Here is a 16,987-nt window from a genome sequence, read left to right on the forward strand (position 1 = left end):
GAAATCGAGGGTGCTGTGTTTGGCCATGATTACGATGAGTGGGTGGGTGTATTCAGGTTCCAGAGAAAAACCCCTGTCATGACTCAAAACGGGGTGTCCCATTTCATTTTGGAATCGCTGTATCAGCACAGGCAGAAGTGTGGCTACGGCGTGCTAGTTGACTGTTGCTCACGAATATTGGTCAGGGGCACAAATGGTATGCGGATGGTGCTCTTGAAACGGCAAGCACAGTGTATTGAAGGAACCAGCGTCGGACAAACAATCGTCTTGGAGACAGGATACTACATTTGCGAGTGATGTGCAACAACACATGCCTGGTTCAGGCCGCAGTCCACGATGAGCATCTGGTAAACTTGAGCACATCAGAGACACGGCCGGCGATCAGGTTGAAATGTCTGCAATCAATGCCGACGTGGCTTGGATGAACGACTGGACGGGAATGGCCACTTTCCAGTCGATGTGGCCAGCGCCCAAATACATCAAAGCAGGCTGGATAGATGAGGAGTCAGCAATGTCAGAGCATCGCTTTACTGTCCAAAGGACTCCAGGACAAGCCACAGCAACGGCCTGCCTCGGAAGTCTACGCTCTATTTCACCACTACACCAGAGTCGATGACCGCTTCAATCCCCACACTTACTTCCAGGGATAGGATGCTCTCGGTGACAATGATGGGCAGATTGGCTTGCATTCCTGTGAGTTGGAGGTATACCGTTCAATGAGTCCGACGCTCGCTTGCTGCAAGGACATGGGCCTGATGGAGCCAGCAGTCGCACCACAAACGATAACCTACCAAAGGGACTGACGGCGTTGTTTTCATACCCGGTAAGCTCAAGCGAAATGTCTTCCGGAGCCACCCGGAGATTGTAGTTCTTCTTGCTGACTGTCTTTTGCTTGAGATCGCGCACAAAGTTCATGAGCTTCTGGGTGTTGAGTTTATCGACATACTGCTCAAAACGGCAAGAGAGTTAGGCAACTGCCCTTCAAGGTATATTCTGCTATCTGCTCGATGCCCACCTGGACAATAACACAGTAGTACTTGGAGTTGGACGGGTCTGCGTGCAACAAAGAAGCGTTACTATCCGGTGCGTCGAGGCGGCGAGAGGGCTACGTGCAACCGCAGCATGACAGATGACTGACCCAGCAAGTCTCCGGTTGGCAAGTGCCGGGTGTTTTCAAACACAATCGATTTGCAGAGATGCGCCTGGCTGGGAGCAGCCAAGCGGAGTCTGTGGCCCCGAGAAAGCGATAAAAATGAGACGGCTTCCTGGACAGTGGTGCTGGGATTCCTGTTGCGGGCGGTGCTGGGATTACTGCGACGGGCGGTGATACTCTTCAAGAAACTTACGCCCGTTTCTGGAGAGGCCAGTCGTAATAGTCTGTTTACAGATGAGGATTGGGTCAGTACACAGAAGATCCAAGTCAGCACCGAGGGGATTCTTACCGGATTCAACTGAGTAGAAGCGACCAAGTCGATCGAGATTCAGACGCCTGAGTCCCTCCAGAACCTTGACAAGGGAGCAGGTCAGCATCGGTGCCGCCATACAGTGCCATTCCAGACCACTCTCATCCGGACCAATGACGCACCAAGGTGCAGCCCTGCAGAACATCTCTGTTTCTACAGACACAATCCCGCTGACAGCCACGGGAACGTTGTTTGATTCCCGCCGACCAAGTATGGCTCTAAAAGGAGTTACCTTCTTGACGCCGCTGGGTGCCTCCGAGCACAGCTCCTCGGCCTCTGCCGTTCTTCTCCACCAATTCCAGAAGCGAGCTTCGAGAGCAGGATCGGCATAGAGCTCCGAAACTTGCGAGATCAAGCCGGATATCTGGTCATTCAGCGACGCCCATTCGGCAGAGCGATCCACAGCGGCTTTGGCTGGAGATTCGAGCTTTGGTGCAGCGCACGCCGTTACAGTGCGAGCAACGGGGCCCTTGGGCTGCTCGAACCATGGGGCTCCGAGCCGTTCGAACATGGCGGGCGATGGCGATGCATCAAGCAAACGCTGCCAATCTGCAAAAGCCATCAAGACACCAGAGATGCTCTCACACACACACCGAGGCACATGGATCCACGTGACCTGTACCCTTGCCATGGCGACGGCAGCCAGCGATCGGGGGCGCAACCGCATCCCCGCTGCTGGCCGTCGTCTCGTCTCGTCTCATCGCTCCAGCATCCAGCCCGCCAGCCCACCAGAAGGAAAAGCAGCCGCAGAGCATCGCAGCCGATATGGTCTCGACGACAGCCGTCCCCAGTGGGGGCTTCAACTTTGAAAACTTCACCAGGTAAGCTGCCTGTGAGGATCGCTCCCACTGCTCATCGAAACGGCCCCCGATGCCTGTTCGCTTTGGCACTGGGTGCTGTCGATGCGCTCGCTCTTGTCTCTGGTTGAATCACCCAAGCCGGAGCCTAGGCCGATGACTCGCCTGATAAAGCGAAAGAGGTTTCAGAAATCTCTCTGGGGCCTCCGCCGCTCGCTGGGCCGTCAGTCCAGGGATTGGCTCTCGAAGGCAGTGTGTGCGTTCCGGATTCTGAGATCCGCTCGCTTGCTCTTGGCACATCGATCCAGAAATGCAATGATGCTCAACAATGGAACAGCCATCCCCAAGGCCACCAAGACCGGCACCACAATTGTGGGACTGATCTTCAAGGTACTTTCTCCGTGCCAAAGCGACGTGTTTGGTCTGGTCCCTGCCTCACCGTCTCGATGGAAGCGGCTCTGTCCATGGCTTCCCATCGGACCCAGGCCGGAGTGATTCACACCCATGCTCGTTTTTCTCGTCGCTACTCATCGATACGAAGGACGGTGTCGTTCTGGGCGCCGATACTCGAGCCACAGAGGGCCCGATTGTCGCCGACAAGAACTGCGAGAAGATTCACTATCTTGCGCCAAACATGTACTGCTGTGGCGCTGGTACCGCTGCCGACACCGAGATGACGACCAACTTGATTTCCTCCAAGCTTGAGCTGCATGCCTTGTCGACTGGTCGTGAAGCTCGGGTTGTGACGGCCATGACCATGCTGAAGCAGATGCTCTTCAAGTAAGCGCATTCCCACTTGCCACTCGACGCTCGCCTGGGTGGCACTGCTGCCGAGTGAGAAAGCATACGGAGCTCTCTCCATCACACACCGGCCTAAATTAATGCGGGCCCGAACCTCACACCAAAGGTACCAAGGACATATCGGTGCAGCTCTTGTCCTGGGCGGCTACGACATCAGTGGCCCGCAGCTGTACACCATCGCGCCCCATGGCAGTACCGATAAGCTTCCATACGTCACCATGGGTAGTGGATCACTCGCGGCCATGGCCATTTTTGAAGCCAGATGGAGAAGAGACATGACGGTGAGTCGGTGTGGAATCTGGCTCCCAAGATATCCTCCTCACCCTGCCGCCGATGAGTCCATTATCCATCAGAGCCAGAGCCGGTCGTGTCCAGAGTCTCACCTCTGGTTTCCCAACACAGCGCGAAGAAGGAATCCAGCTGGTCAACGACGCTATTGAGGCCGGTATTTTCAATGACCTTGGATCCGGCAGTAATGTGGATGTATGTGTGATCACCAAAGGAAACGTGGAGTATCTGCGAAACTACAATCGGCCCAACGAGCGCGGTGCAAAGGAGCAAAGCTACGCACGACTGCTTCCCCCGGGAACAACAGGTTCGTTGACAAGCACCAACATCCATCCATCGCACTTATCGACCCATGCCCACCACAGGAGGCGTAGCGCATACCCCGTCCGGTCATGAATCTGTGTTAACCGACTATCTTGCTCATCCATGGCTGTACTCCTTCTCTCCAGCCATTCGCTCGACCGATATCCGTCAATTCGTCACCGTCGCTGAGGCCGATGCCATGGATACAAGCTAAAGGGGCTGATAAGGAGAATCGGGCCACTCGGTCTTGTGTTAACCCGTCTAAGCCCGGTACCCTTGACGGCCAAATACATCCAATAAACAGCCATTTATCCGCGACAACCGTGCCAGCACTCATAGTATGAAGCGGGACACTACGAAATCATCAAGCGTTTAGCGATCGCTGTGGGCGCGCTCGGGTGCTCATTGTGGATCCATCTCGATTACGGCTAGTGCGATTGCGAGGCGCAGCATTATCGACAGCGAATGCTGTGGTGGCTCTGCTCTCGAGTCGATAAGCACTGCTTTGAAGATCAGTCGCCGATTCTCGGCAAACGCCCGCCTGGCTCGCATCATCATGAGCGGCCCGCGTTGTATCGCGCAGTAAATGCAATGCATCCAGAGTTTCGACCAACAACCACATCTTTTGTTGCCCCAAAACATCGTGCCCTGGCTGTGACACCCACTCAGAGGCCGCCGAAGTGATCAACTTCCACTGCATATGGCATTATGTACACAATCTATCTCATTCAACGCGTTCATTTCGAATGAGGCCAGCGCTCCGTTTTCCCATGTGCTGAGTGCAGCAAGCAGCCGTGATTGATGCCCAGGCTCGCTCATCCGAGCAAAGCATCCTCCTTGGCGGCTTCTTGGCCTTGATCTCGCCCGTTGGCCACACGATTGAGAGCAATTGGCATAAGCCGCATTGGGCGCAATGGAGACAGTTGTGGATTCGGTCCTGGCCGGGGCAGATGCTCACGGAAGAAAGCCCAAGTAAGCCCTGAACACGATCGAGGATCTCTATCGATCGAGCAGCTTCTCGCCGTGGCATCGGCGCCGCTCCGAGGCCCTAATGTGGGTTCATCACACGCTCGCAGACCCATGGACAAGCGGCAGAGGATGCCGAATCTTGCAAATCCACGCGATGTTCAAATCATGAGCGACATTTGCGCGCACATTCAGCAATTTTCGATGCTGCAGAAGCGAGAGAGCGCGATGAAAGGCTACCGGGATTTATTGAACTTGCAGGTATGACCGAGGCAAAGAAAGGGCAGCGACTGAACAACGGGTCGAGGACCGAGGGGCAATCGCATCGTCCTTGGATCGTCTTCGTTATCGTCTCGCCGGTTAGCGTGCCGCTGCGGAGAACTCCAATGTAACCATTCTCTCTTTTTCGAGAGATTTATCACCATGTCGATTGTGCTTTGACTCCGACTTGATTGTTTCTCTATTGCAGGAGATGACAGAGTCCTCCAAGCGCGAAGACGAGCTCTCGCTTGTTACAATGGAATGCATCATTGCCGTTCCCAACATTGCGAAGCGAAAGGAGCTGCTGCACGAGCGACTGATGTCAAGAATCACTGACGAGCGAGGCAAGTCCGACTCGGCAGCCCTTGCCACACACATCGTTATAATGCTCGATCTATCGATGGCTCACGCAGTATCTTGTGGTCAGAGCTGGCAAACTCGCTACAGAACCATCGCGATGAGTTTTCCCAGTTTATTTGGAAGCGACGGATGGTGGCACGTAAAGAACTTCGGGGTCTCTTCCGAACTGGGTCAGTTGAGCCAATTTGGTGTCATGGCGAACTCACCGAGACTTCCCAGAGTGAGGCGCTGCGGATGACTGAGTGCCGGCGAAGGTGGGCGGGGATGTCGGTTGCATATCCCTGGCAGAGACGTTGATCAGTGGCACTGTGAATTCGATTTCCTTTCTTCCGAGTTGCGGCCTCCCTCACGCTTGCTGATGATGCGCTTTGTTTCTCGCCGCGTAGTCCTGAAGTCATTGGGCGGTTCGGTGATATGATATCCAATGCCACCATCGAGGCCATCCAAGGATTTGAAAAAACTAACTTGTCGCGCCTGTGCAAGAACGCCATATCCACAGGAATCTGTGATGCCGACGACGTTGGTGGATACCTTCAGCGCAAGGCAGGTATCGCAGTGATTGCAATGCAGGCCGTAGTATCGGCATATCTATGCGGCTCAACCTTGGCGGTGGGCATCGCCGCGATCGCAGTTGATTCGAGTCACTCCAGTTTAGTAACTGTAGGACGACCCTCAGTTTTTTCTGGAGGCACCCAGAGATCCGACTCTTGGATCTATGAGCCAAGATCGTCTCTTTTTTCAAGTAACCCCGAACCCGTTCAACCTCGAAGCCCCAGATCATTCCAAGGCACGAGAGTGGATATGCATCTATGCGACGAATGGCATCTGGAAACACAGACTACTGGCCCAGCCGTCCATCAAGAGGTTGGTCCAAGACATAACTGAGAAGATTCGGCAGAACCCCGGGGCTTCTGGCAGCAACTCGTACAATCAGGCCATTGCCCGCGTTCTCGACGCAGTGCACCCATCTCACCGGCTGCTAGCCTCGACATTGGCCTATCCGATGTCAGCACCGAGCTTGATCAAGAAGCGGCTATCCTTTCTTGGCTACGCGCCGCCTAATCCTAGCGACGAGATATCCAACATTAGTCAGATGGACTGCTTGACGACGCTGAGACAGCTCAACAAAAGGCTTGATGAAGATCACCGGTTCTATTTCGAGTTCACCGTCCTTGACAAGAGCGACTGGAGATGCGGTGAGTATCATGCATCTTGTCCTCAGGGACCTTCACAAGCCTTCGGGGGGGGGTTGTCGAGTCAGTATTCAAGGGTACTGAGTTTATCAACACTGATGGACATACCTCAGGCTTCATCTGTGGCAAGCACATCAGCCCAAGAAACCACCTCACATTTCCGGGGAAAGACCCGCAAAGCCTCGGGTTCTCCTCGGACGGAAGTGTATATTACAACGGAGAAGCACGACCGTAAGTCGCAAGTGAATGGATCAAATATGATGGCAGTGGACCCAAATCGAGCTGCATAAGCTTGCCATTTGAATTATCGGGCAGAGGCTAACGTCCAGTGCACAGGTTTGACTCCTTCGCTGAAATCAAGGACATGATGGTCTTTGCAGCAATACGCACGTACGGGATTCTGGTTGATCTGGGCAAGAATCAAATATGCCTGGTGGTTGATAACAAGATCTTACCTCCCGGATTTGGGACCGACGCGGCGGAATATTCCTTAGAGGAGCAGATCGAGCAGAGGTGAGGAATCAAAGCCACGAACCCGCTCTCGATCGTGGTGGCTATGCAGCACCGTAGCCAGAACATGGATTCCTACGAACTTCCATGAGGCTAACAATATTCGCTTGGATGCAGCGAGTTGATATCTACTTGCCAATTGACTCCAATGCTGTCATTGAGTGGTACGTCTCGTAGCCCGGAAGCATTGCTGTGCCATTGTCGATCGTTACTTTGACGAAACTCCTGAGGGTCGATGCTTGCAGAATTGCACCGAGCGGGCTCGATAGGTGTGATTTCGTTTGCAGAGTACTTTGCGCACTCACTAGTGTTCTCCCTTACTCACCCTCACTCACTCGCTCGATCCTTGCATCGGTCAAACGCAGCCAACTTATCCTCGGCATACGCCGACCCGCCGCAATTGAAGGCCAACTTTGGCAGCGCTCCATTTTCTTTCAGCGTCCTGGGTCGTTCCTTCGACAGCATTTTGGCTCATCGCCCAGCAAAGCGTGCGTGCTGTTGCCTAAATTGGTATCTGACGCGACGGCGATTTGCCGGCACATCTGCGCTGTAGAGCTCAGGAAGTAAAGCTGGGGTTCATGTGCAATCACTCTTTCATCCTGTGCAACACTTGCCCGACATGATCTCACATCTTTCTCGTCCCTCCTGATTGAAGACTTTGACTCGGACGGGATATTTGATCCTGCCTCTGTCGAGCACCATAGAGCAAGCCAGGAAGAGGAGGAGCGCCTGCAATTGGTATAGTCTCTGTTACCTCACAAGTTAGATGCGGCACCCATAAGCAACATTGGTGGACGGCTCTCTGTAACAGTGGTCTCACTGACAAGATGTGGTTTTACAGACTCTGGAGAAAACACAATTCAAGGCGTCGATGCTTGCGGACACGCTCAAGAGCTTTTCGCAGTTCCCGCCTTCGATCTATCGGCGGTCGCTGGCTTGTATGAGGATTCAACGAGGTATGCGTCCGTTGTGTTGGTGCGTAAAACCTGCGAGACAGTGAGTCTCTCCGTCGGACTTACTGTCGTCTTTGCATATTAGTATGGAGACGCCACAGAGGTAGAATGGAGCGCAAGCGTATTCGTGAGGAGCAATACGCCGCAGCTACGATCATCCAGCGCATGGCACGAAACAAGCTCAAGAAGCTCCGAGCGCGGAAGAACGAGGCTGCTGCGATAATTCAGCGAAACTGGAGAAAGCTCATGTACATCCGGCTGGCCCTTCTCCGTATGTATCAGTCGCCACAACATGCTTCCATAGGCCCCGACGGTGATTCTGTACGTTGACTTTTTTTGTTGCCGCAGGGTGCATATACCAGCAGCCCATTCCTGAGCTGCACCGATGTGCCGAAGTCATACAAAGAAAATGGAGGCATTGGTTCATGTTCCGCAACTCGCCCATTGCGACGAGATACAATGCTCGGATCGAGGGTGAGATCCAGCATCGGTCACTCTGGAGGAGACCATCTCGCTCGTTTGGCGGCTCGTTTCTGCTATATTGCGAGCTTCATATTCTCGTACTCATGCCGTGCTCACGCCGTGCTCATGCCGTGCTCACGCCGTGCTCATGCCGTGCTCACGCTGTGCTCGTTCGAAAACCATAGTTCTCAATGTTGCTGCAAACAAAATTATCAATTGGTGGCGACCGCTTTTCAAGAAAATCAACGAAACGAAGAAGATACGAGAGGTGCGTGTCCTCTGCAGCGCCGACAGATCGATGGCGTACAGTTGTGAATGTGGGCACGAATTTCGTAAGCGAGGCGATGCTGACAGCGGCGCTTTGAGCCAACAGAGACACAAGGCCGCCACGGATATTCAAAGAGTGTACCGAGGTGTGGAACTACGCAAGGTTCATTGGCCGACGAGTTTTGCGGGGTCCGTTGGGTCTAACCATGCTGTTGACCTACAGGATACTACTTGCGGCAGCTCCTTCGCCCAGATTTGCGAGAAAGGCTGCGCAGACTTGGTGAATCCGTGGCATCCCATCGGTGGGTTTTGGACCGGCTGTCACGGTGCCGATGGCAATGCCACATGCTGGCACTCCGACACAGCGAGGCGGTGATGGGGATGTGATGCGAGAAGCAGACATCGATACTGTTTCCGGGACACTAACTCAGCATTCGCTGATACTCGGTCCTCACCAGGGAAGAGCTTTTCCGCATCCGTGGTGCATACATCTTGCAGAACGCTTGGAGAGCTTTCCTCGTCAAACGCGTCCGCTCCGATAAGATCAAAACAAGAAATAGGGCCGCCGCACGCATCCAGGCTTTCTGGAAGGGCTACTGGGTTCGCTCGCGTATGTCGCTGATCATGCCGGCGGTTTGGGCGGCAGCGAAGGTGTATATTGACTTGCACATGTCTGCGTTGTGCCTCTCACCGAGATATATCTTGTTGTCTCAGATATCCATCTGCGCTTCAGCTATGGCGAGTCCGTGTTCCTGAATGCGGTGCAGCGGGCCATGAAAAACTGCCACTTTATCATCAAGATGTACAAGCCGTGTGGAATCGTCTGCCCACGACGAGATTTATCGTCGCTGCACACCTGACCGACTGGGTGGATCCAAGGCGGCGACCACAAAGATGCGTGCGATGTATTTGGAAACAGATGCAGTTCAGTTTATCGTAAAGGAGGAATGATGGTCATGCGTGTGCTTCTCAAAGACAGAAGCGAGCAGTGCACTTGGGCATTGTATCCGTTGGATCACTTTGTGAGCGCCGCAACCTGCAACTGCGACTGATCCCACATCCGCGATAGTTTTTTGAGCTGCTCCAGAAACACGAATGTGAAGACTATGTGCGGCCTGGGCATCGAGAAGCGCAGTTGTGTCAATAGACTTGTGAGTGTTCCGAGGGCCACACTCAGCACACTACACTTACCCGATGCGCATGTAATGTGCCGTGAAGCCTTTGTAGAGCGCAGCCACGCCCTCGGCCCGAACAGTCTTCATGATGCAGTCGAGTGTGCCCGAATACAGGACTCCATGTCCGCCAGTTGCTTTTTGGTTGTACTAGATGTCGTCGGCATGGGGAATCGGTGAGAAGGTGCACTTTCGGACATTTCTCTCTCTCCAAACTCAAGAACGAATCGATTATACTAGGGGCACCGCCGTCACGTCGACGATCAGCGACAGCACAAGCAAGTGCAGCCACAGCATCGAGCCCATCGGCGGTTGGCTCCCGTTACATTGCGGCCGATCAAGCGTACAGCAAGCAGCGAGCTCGCCGCACACTTGGTTAAACTTGTCACCCACCATTCTTGTCATGGTCACGTCAAAAGGATTCATGGCTATGCACATCAACAAGCCCGTGATACTGCTTGCGGCCAGATGCAGGTCGAGGTTGCCATCGCCATACGGGCCGAGATGGAACCATCCTGTGCCCTTCAAGAGCTGCTTGGACTTGTCGTAGCTCGCCAGCTGGACAGCCGAGGCAACACCGGACCGGAACATGGCGGCATCCACACCTCTCCACAATCCGCGGAGGCCTTCGTTTCGGTAGATGATCTGCAGTGACCGGAGGGTGCCTTGCGTGACGTAGGCATGCTGGTGTCCGACCGACGACAGCTCAGGAGAATAGGACTGCATTCGCTATAAACCGAGCGATGTGGGATCGATTGAAGCGGTACGGATGGAGACGATGTCAGAGGGCTTCAACACTGGAAATGCCACCAGCACAGGCTCCAACACCAAGTGGCCTCCGCTTCGTTGGCCGGGCATTCCCGGTCGGTCCAGGCCGCGCCGTCAGGTGCTCACCGTTTTGACGAGGAACAGCGGACTGGCTGTCAGGGCACCAAGAATGCCGCTCGTTGCGCCGGCAGCCAGCATCACTGGAAGCGAATTGTGCTGGCTGTTTGACGACCACAGCTGGCCAATGACTTGCTGGTAGAACTGCTTGATGGGCTCGTACAGGCCGATACGACAGCCGTTATTGAATAACTGGTAGCCATAGGCAGGAATCAGACCCTTCTGGAGGCCGCGGATTCCCTCGTTCCTCCCGATGGTGATCAGCGCAGAGAAGGCATTTCCATAGAGCTTGCCACCGTTGGAGGTCTTTGAGAGCTCGCCCTGGAGCTGCAGCCGGGTCTTGATCACTTCCATTGGATTGGTGAGGGTGGCTGAGGCTGGGTTCCGTGAATAGACAGATGTGGTGAGAGCCCTGCACATGTTAAGCTTGCAGAATCAACCGGTGAAAGTGATGGCGAATGCCGTGGGCGGCCACCCGAATGGAGCTGCATCACGCTGATCCACGATAGCGACGAGCCGGATATCGAGCGCTCAGAGACGGAAGCGCCAGAGGCCCAGCCAGTGGGTCTTGTGTGGAATTCAGCATGTCATCGGTGCTAGGGGCGGACGATCGGGGCCAGAGTCGCAAATAGACATTACCACATGCGGCGATGGAGGCCATAGCGAATCCTCGGGCATGGCCGAGGAAGGTGACGTTATCGGAGGACATCTTGGCTGGCAACGCTGTGCAGACACTGTGCAGAAATGTAGAAATGCAGATGATGTGCACCCAATCTTGGAATGCAGCCCGCAGACGATCAGCCTCCTTCAGCCCGACCGATCCAGAGGAGCAGAGGCCGTGATGATGATGATGATGGTGGTGGTGGTGGTGGTGGTGGGGGCAGCGGACGCATTTGCTCTGGGTTGTGCCTGACAGCTCAGCCGGTCGCACACAAAAACGCCATCGAAAAATAGCCGCCGTCGCGATTGGCCCAGCGGCCGTGCCGGTCACGCCAGCGCTGCGCACAGCAAGGACCGCGAGACACGCCCCACGACACGCATCAGACCCGTTTGCAACCCGAATCGATGGCCCTGGGATGGCTCCGAGCATGCCAGCTCCATGTGTATTCATCAGAAGACCCCGTCGATGGCTGTGGTCTGCGGGAAGCAGCTGGGGCCAGGCCGTGTGTCTTGGCCGCGATATATCGGCGATGGCACAGCATCCATGGTCGGTGGCAATGCACCCACACGCACAGCTAGTTGCTCTTCTTGGGACCGGTGAGCAAATACCACTTGTTCCGGCTGTTGGCAGCCTCCTTGCGAACGGCTCGCTTAGTGTCGTCCAAGGCGGGGGCAAGGCCGCTCAGAACGACGGGCTTGAAGGGATGGAGATCAGAGTAGGCCAGCGCAGAGGGAAGCATGCCAATACAACGTATGGCGCCAACTCGGACGGGCTAATGGGGTTCACGGAACGGAAGCACATTGGTCAGCACTGGCGCCGCTTTCCATGGCTCTGCCCAGGATCTCTTCGCTGCTAAGCGCCATCGCGAGTAGCCCAATGACGTATCAACTCACGATTTTGTTTGTCTGCTCGGCATCCACTTGCGTGAGCTTCAAGAGGAGGGGCACGAAGGTCGACAGGTGTGTCGTCACCAGGTCTGGCACATCCTTGAGCATAGACTGCAGCGTGGCCAGCGTGCTGAGCTTGAGCGTTGAATCAGCCGATTCCAACGACGGTATGATCAACGGAACCAGCTACATAGGAGCGACAGGCCGCCGAGAAAACAATGCCACGATAGCGTGAGTCAAGGCAGCCGGATGACGGGCGAGTCGCTGGTGGAGCAAGCCGTATCTATGGCATCGATACCCAAGGACCAGTGATACACACCGAAGGCAGAGCGCCCAACAGGACTTGTTTCGGCGCGTTGCTGAGGAAGTACGACAGAGCCACAAGGTAGTTCGATTTGGCACCCGGGCCGGACGCATTGAATCCAGACGAAATCTTGGGGACAGCTTCAGCGAACAGACGCTGCTTGTACAAAGGCTGTCGAGCGAGACAATGAACGAACGATGGAAATCAGCACGACCGTCCGCTGCAGTCACTGTGCGGTGCTGAGACACATACCTTGACTGTGCAAAATGCCTTCTTGGTCAGGATCGAATCGTCAGACTCCTTTACGACGATGCTCAAGGCCCGAGCAGCATCGAGGCCCAGAGTCTGGTTTTCGATGAGAGCGAGCAGATCGCGGGCCATCTCGTAGCCAAGCTTGCTGGATTTAATCACCAGGCCTTTGGTGAGCTGCAAACGCAGGAAAAGGGGGGGTTAACAGCCGTACTCTTGTGGTGCGTTCGGTCGTGTCAAAACTCTGTCCGAGTCAGTATACTCAAGCTGGCTGCTTGCGTTTCCTACCCATCCATAAACGAGAATCAAATGCTGCCTCTGGGGCATGCTGCCCGTCCCGGCGGAGATGAGGGCCCACAGCTGCTGTTTGACGTCAGCGCAAAGTGTCTCCGAGGCTTTCTCTGTGCGGTGGGCCAAAGGAGAAGGGTCAGTGGGCTTTTGGATGCTTCCTTCCACGATGAACTGCTGGGTGGCTTCGGCATACCATCGGCCCCTTTGTTAATGATCGTTGCTGCAATCTGGGCCAGCGAACCAAACCAGATTGCCGTGGCTTCATCTACTGTCGCCTCCGACGCATCTAGCATTGGTTGCACGAGGGTCTTGACAAACTGGACCTCTGATCCGCCTGGCAGAGGCACTGTGGAGCGAAGGCAGCAGGCAACCGAGGCAAGAGGCTGGACGAGCACACGCTGCGAGGGCGATGCGAGAGGCTGCGAGTGTCGAGAAGGATGAATGAGCAGCTGAGCATAGCCAAAGAGACACATCGTACGGAGCAATATGCCGCCCATTCAACCCACCGAGAGCGGCCTCCAGGTGGCACGAAGGGCTTGGTCAGAAACGACGGCCTCGATGTCGCTCTCGATGAAAATCCGATAAACAAAGCTGGCGACTTCAGACTGCTCGCTGGAGACACAGAGACTGCGGGTCAGCAACAAACATGGCTCGTGCGGGATGACTGCGGCCATGGCAAGTGGTCAAGCATGAAGAGATGTGACCTACGTGAGAGGAAGCTCGCGCACAACGAGACCAAGAATGCTGGACAGCTTGTGCACCAGGCTTGCTGCGAGGGTCTGCTTGGACACGAGGCTGTTCACAACGAGCATCCGGAACATGGGTTTGACGACGCTGTCGACGCATTGCTTCAGCACATCGGCCTTATTGTCTGCCGTCTCGTCTTCGGCGTGGGTCCGCAGAACTGCAGCGATGGCATCGATCACATCCTCTGTGAACGGGAGACCGCTTTCCAGCTCCAAATGCTCTATAGGGCGGCGCGTTTCCAAAGACAAAATGTCAAAGAACCACCACAGAGCACTGCATGTTCGGCTGTGCTGATCTCTGCGTGTTTGAGTGATTGTGGCTCACTTGACAGCACAAAGTAGGGTACCAAGTCTAGCAATCGCAACGCGGATGGCTGTGATCAACATCCCGGGTGGTGGCCTTACCGTTCAAGATTCGAATCAGTCCAGGAACGATGACATCAAAGATATCGGGACGGATGCTCTCCTTTGTCAGGGCCTCGAGGTACAGCTTGGTGTTGTGTGTGTAATTTTGTGGATGGGTGTCTGAAAATAGCAGCATATTTCATCAGCTCTGGCCATTCGCCAGATAGGGCAGCGAGTGGCAGCAGACATGAACGCCATACCCCGCAGGAGTGCCAGGAGCGGGGACACAGAAAGCTCCAAAACGATATCAGCCCGGCTGTCCGAAACGGCCACGATGGCTTGGACGGCTTCATTGTATATCTCGACATCCACATCGCCCGTTATCAAGCTGTTCCAAAGCTGAACTACGGCCCGTATCTTGAGAGCATAGTGGCTGTTTAGTTGATACTCCACTCGAAGTGTTGTTGGCGTCGGCTGGACTGTAAGCACAAGACACCTACCTCAATTTCGGCAAGGCAACCAAGGTGAAGGGCCAACTCAAGAAGGGCCTTGATCGACACCAGTCGAACAGGGGCGTACTCTGATGCCAAGATGGCAGACACCCGGAACACTTCCAAGAGTCGATCTTTGTAGGCCAGAACAGGGAATTCTACCTCCCCGTCAACTGTGAAGCAAAGGACAGCAGCTCCGTCAGCCCAGTGAGTGTCGCCAATGTCGCAGACTACCCCAATCTTTGATGCTATCGTGCCTACCCTGCCGAGTTGATCCGGATGTGCCGTAAAGCTCACGACTTGCCACCAGCAGCTGAAGGAGCACGTCCATGAGCACCTTTCGGCAAACCGGCCGCTCTTCGGTCTTGAGCCACTCGAGCAGGACAGGCATAGCCTGCGATACGATGAACTGGTTGGCGGGATCTGGAGAACGGCGATGCATCAGTGGCTGCAATTGGCTTCGCTCTGGCATACTTCATTGCAACAGCACCAGCCGACTCTCACCAGAGGTTGCCGAAATGCAAGCGATGATTCTGCCGCTGCCCTTGGCGAATTTGTGGTCAGGGTCCTTCAAATATCCAAGGCACTTGTCTGTAGCCTCTTTGAGCAGGCCGCCAAATGCATCTTGCTTGTTTGTAGTGGCCGCAAGCGAGAGTGTTTGGGAAATGGCTTTGAGAGCATCCAAAGCAGCCGTCTGGAGCTCGTCGTTCGAGGCATGGAAGACTTCTTCGCTCAGGAGCTGCCATAGCCGATCGGTGTGGGGAACTAGGCACTCGGATCCATATGTCGCTGCACCGCTGACCAAAGCCTCCATCGAGTCACGCTTTGCACTGATCGAACTCGACGACAGCTTCTCAAGCAAGAACGGGACAGCAAGGGGGCCGAAGAGGAACGATCCGGTGATACATTCCCTAGCAGAGAGAGAGAGGGGCGGGTGAGATCCTCCGTGCGTGGTCGGGTGAGGTATGGAGCGGGTGTCGGCGTCGATCCTACCTTAGGCCCAGCCGGAGATCATCGGCGGTGATTCCATAGATGTCATCCGGAGGCGGTCTGAAAGTGATTGGGAAGTAGCAGGACACGACTTCGAATAGATCCTGTTCCAAACCAAGGGGCCGCGGCGACAGGGTGAGATACAGCTGCGTTGCATGCTCTCACAGCCGTGATATCACAAGCGACGACCTTAGAATCCCCGAGGACTCTGCGGTTACCTCGGTGTGTCCGGCAATGTCCATATGGCGCAAAATGCTCTTGATCGACCTGAATGACAGCATGAGGTTTCGGGGATCCTTTTCGCCATCGATACACTGGATAAAGCCACCAACAAAGTCTTTGTGGGCCTTACTCAGACCTGTGTGTGCGATGGATGTGAGTGCACTGGGGGAAGTCCTTCGCCAAGGAGTCGATACTTATCGACCCACTGACCCACTCGATCGATGCCGGACACACCATACCGTCGGCGTGGTTGCTGAGGAGATAATCAAATATGCGGAGGACGGAATGGCGAACGGTTTGCTGGAAATCCTGGACCGACAGCTCGTCAAAGATCCTGTTGGATAAGGTCAAGAGCCGGGTCAGACAAGGGATCCGCCCAGGACGTTCGGGTTTTGCAACTTGCGAGCACAGCAAGCGCTTGCTTGCAGACGCACCGCTTGGGGATTTCGAGGACATCGAGCTTTGGAAGGCACTCGAGCGAGAGCAGCTGAAAGATACCCTTGAGGGCATCGCCGACGCTTGGAGTATCGTGCAGGCGGTCCAAGAAGAAGCTCAGAAGAACGGACGCTGATGGGAGCAAACCAGACACACGGGGGCAGTTAGGAAACGCCCGCCATGAATCGTGTCCGCATATACAGCGAGGCTGGCTCTGCTCAGAAGCAATAGTGGAGCGCCGCTTGATCGTACCAGCCTTGGTGCCGACGGACTCGGGCTTGAGCCGAGCCAGAGTGTCGGAGAGCAGCCCGACCCCTCTGGAGCGCACAAATGGATCCGAGTTGGTCAGCGTGGGCCCCAGCAGCTCGACCAGGACAAATAACTCGCCGGAAGACGCATCGATGCGGGCGGCGATGGATTCGAGCGCATGGCGGTGGGCGGACGAGTCCGCGGTGGCCTTCAACGAGGCATCGATCTCTGTCTGCATTTCTGTTGCCGTGGGCTGTGCGATGGATTTGGCGTGCTGATGGATGCTTGTATGGGTCGACGGCAGCTCGGATGCGGTGTCGCCGTCGGTGCAGTCGCCCAGAACGAATGACAGGGATGCGATCGATCGATCAACAGGACCGCCGTTTGTCATCCGACATCGATAAGCGGCGGCTGCGCAGCCGCCCATATGGATTTA

The 16,987-nt window shown here is 55.1% G+C and overlaps 5 protein-coding genes across 5 annotated transcripts; 2 read left to right on the forward strand and 3 right to left on the reverse strand.

Annotated features, from left to right (window-relative positions):
* Positions 1-121: 121 nt before the first annotated feature.
* On the reverse strand, positions 122-2,218 carry BJ171DRAFT_567649 (YbaK/aminoacyl-tRNA synthetase-associated domain-containing protein; the record flags this gene model as incomplete). Its single annotated transcript, XM_053113480.1, has 9 exons — positions 122-489; positions 639-691; positions 792-945; positions 1,016-1,053; positions 1,139-1,227; positions 1,347-1,377; positions 1,443-1,506; positions 1,696-2,012; positions 2,053-2,218. 9 exons carry the CDS (start codon positions 2,216-2,218, stop codon positions 382-384), a joined length of 1,020 nt encoding a protein of 339 aa, XP_052967084.1. The 3' UTR covers positions 122-381.
* On the forward strand, positions 2,142-4,031 carry BJ171DRAFT_502641 (proteasome subunit beta type-7). The gene is made up of 6 exons (XM_053110782.1): positions 2,142-2,284; positions 2,569-2,650; positions 2,802-3,040; positions 3,168-3,342; positions 3,464-3,656; positions 3,799-4,031. The coding sequence occupies exons 1-6, from the start codon at positions 2,229-2,231 to the stop codon at positions 3,864-3,866; spliced, it is 813 nt and encodes a 270-aa protein (XP_052967085.1). The 5' UTR covers positions 2,142-2,228; the 3' UTR covers positions 3,867-4,031.
* Positions 4,032-5,320: 1,289 nt separating this feature from the next.
* On the forward strand, positions 5,321-9,493 carry BJ171DRAFT_458658 (uncharacterized protein). The gene is made up of 16 exons (XM_053108381.1): positions 5,321-5,409; positions 5,626-5,794; positions 5,928-6,435; positions 6,546-6,663; positions 6,769-6,945; positions 7,120-7,142; positions 7,308-7,430; positions 7,598-7,680; positions 7,784-7,898; positions 7,981-8,166; positions 8,244-8,369; positions 8,543-8,625; positions 8,731-8,787; positions 8,865-8,926; positions 9,083-9,234; positions 9,339-9,493. The coding sequence occupies exons 1-16, from the start codon at positions 5,369-5,371 to the stop codon at positions 9,482-9,484; spliced, it is 2,169 nt and encodes a 722-aa protein (XP_052967086.1). The 5' UTR covers positions 5,321-5,368; the 3' UTR covers positions 9,485-9,493.
* On the reverse strand, positions 9,492-11,538 carry BJ171DRAFT_502644 (mitochondrial carrier domain-containing protein). The gene is made up of 5 exons (XM_053110783.1): positions 11,321-11,538; positions 10,691-11,058; positions 10,190-10,525; positions 9,816-9,946; positions 9,492-9,739 (listed from the first exon to the last, which is right to left on the reverse strand). Exons 1-5 carry the CDS (start codon positions 11,388-11,390, stop codon positions 9,640-9,642), a joined length of 1,005 nt encoding a protein of 334 aa, XP_052967087.1. The 5' UTR covers positions 11,391-11,538; the 3' UTR covers positions 9,492-9,639.
* Positions 11,539-11,737: 199 nt separating this feature from the next.
* On the reverse strand, positions 11,738-16,904 carry BJ171DRAFT_502646 (Dos2-interacting transcription regulator of RNA-Pol-II-domain-containing protein). The gene is made up of 18 exons (XM_053110784.1): positions 16,555-16,904; positions 16,302-16,434; positions 16,107-16,201; positions 15,864-16,003; positions 15,649-15,749; positions 15,160-15,566; positions 14,917-15,078; positions 14,665-14,828; positions 14,425-14,581; positions 14,225-14,344; positions 13,782-14,040; positions 13,580-13,685; positions 13,267-13,492; positions 13,071-13,183; positions 12,786-12,959; positions 12,549-12,704; positions 12,236-12,415; positions 11,738-12,114 (listed from the first exon to the last, which is right to left on the reverse strand). The coding sequence occupies exons 1-18, from the start codon at positions 16,787-16,789 to the stop codon at positions 11,917-11,919; spliced, it is 3,126 nt and encodes a 1,041-aa protein (XP_052967088.1). The 5' UTR covers positions 16,790-16,904; the 3' UTR covers positions 11,738-11,916.
* Between the last annotated feature and the right edge of the window lie 83 nt (positions 16,905-16,987).

Source organism: Polychytrium aggregatum (genome assembly GCF_025602895.1).
Source record: "Polychytrium aggregatum strain JEL109 chromosome Unknown BJ171scaffold_16, whole genome shotgun sequence".
NCBI classification, from domain to species: Eukaryota; Fungi; Chytridiomycota; class Chytridiomycetes; order Polychytriales; genus Polychytrium; species Polychytrium aggregatum.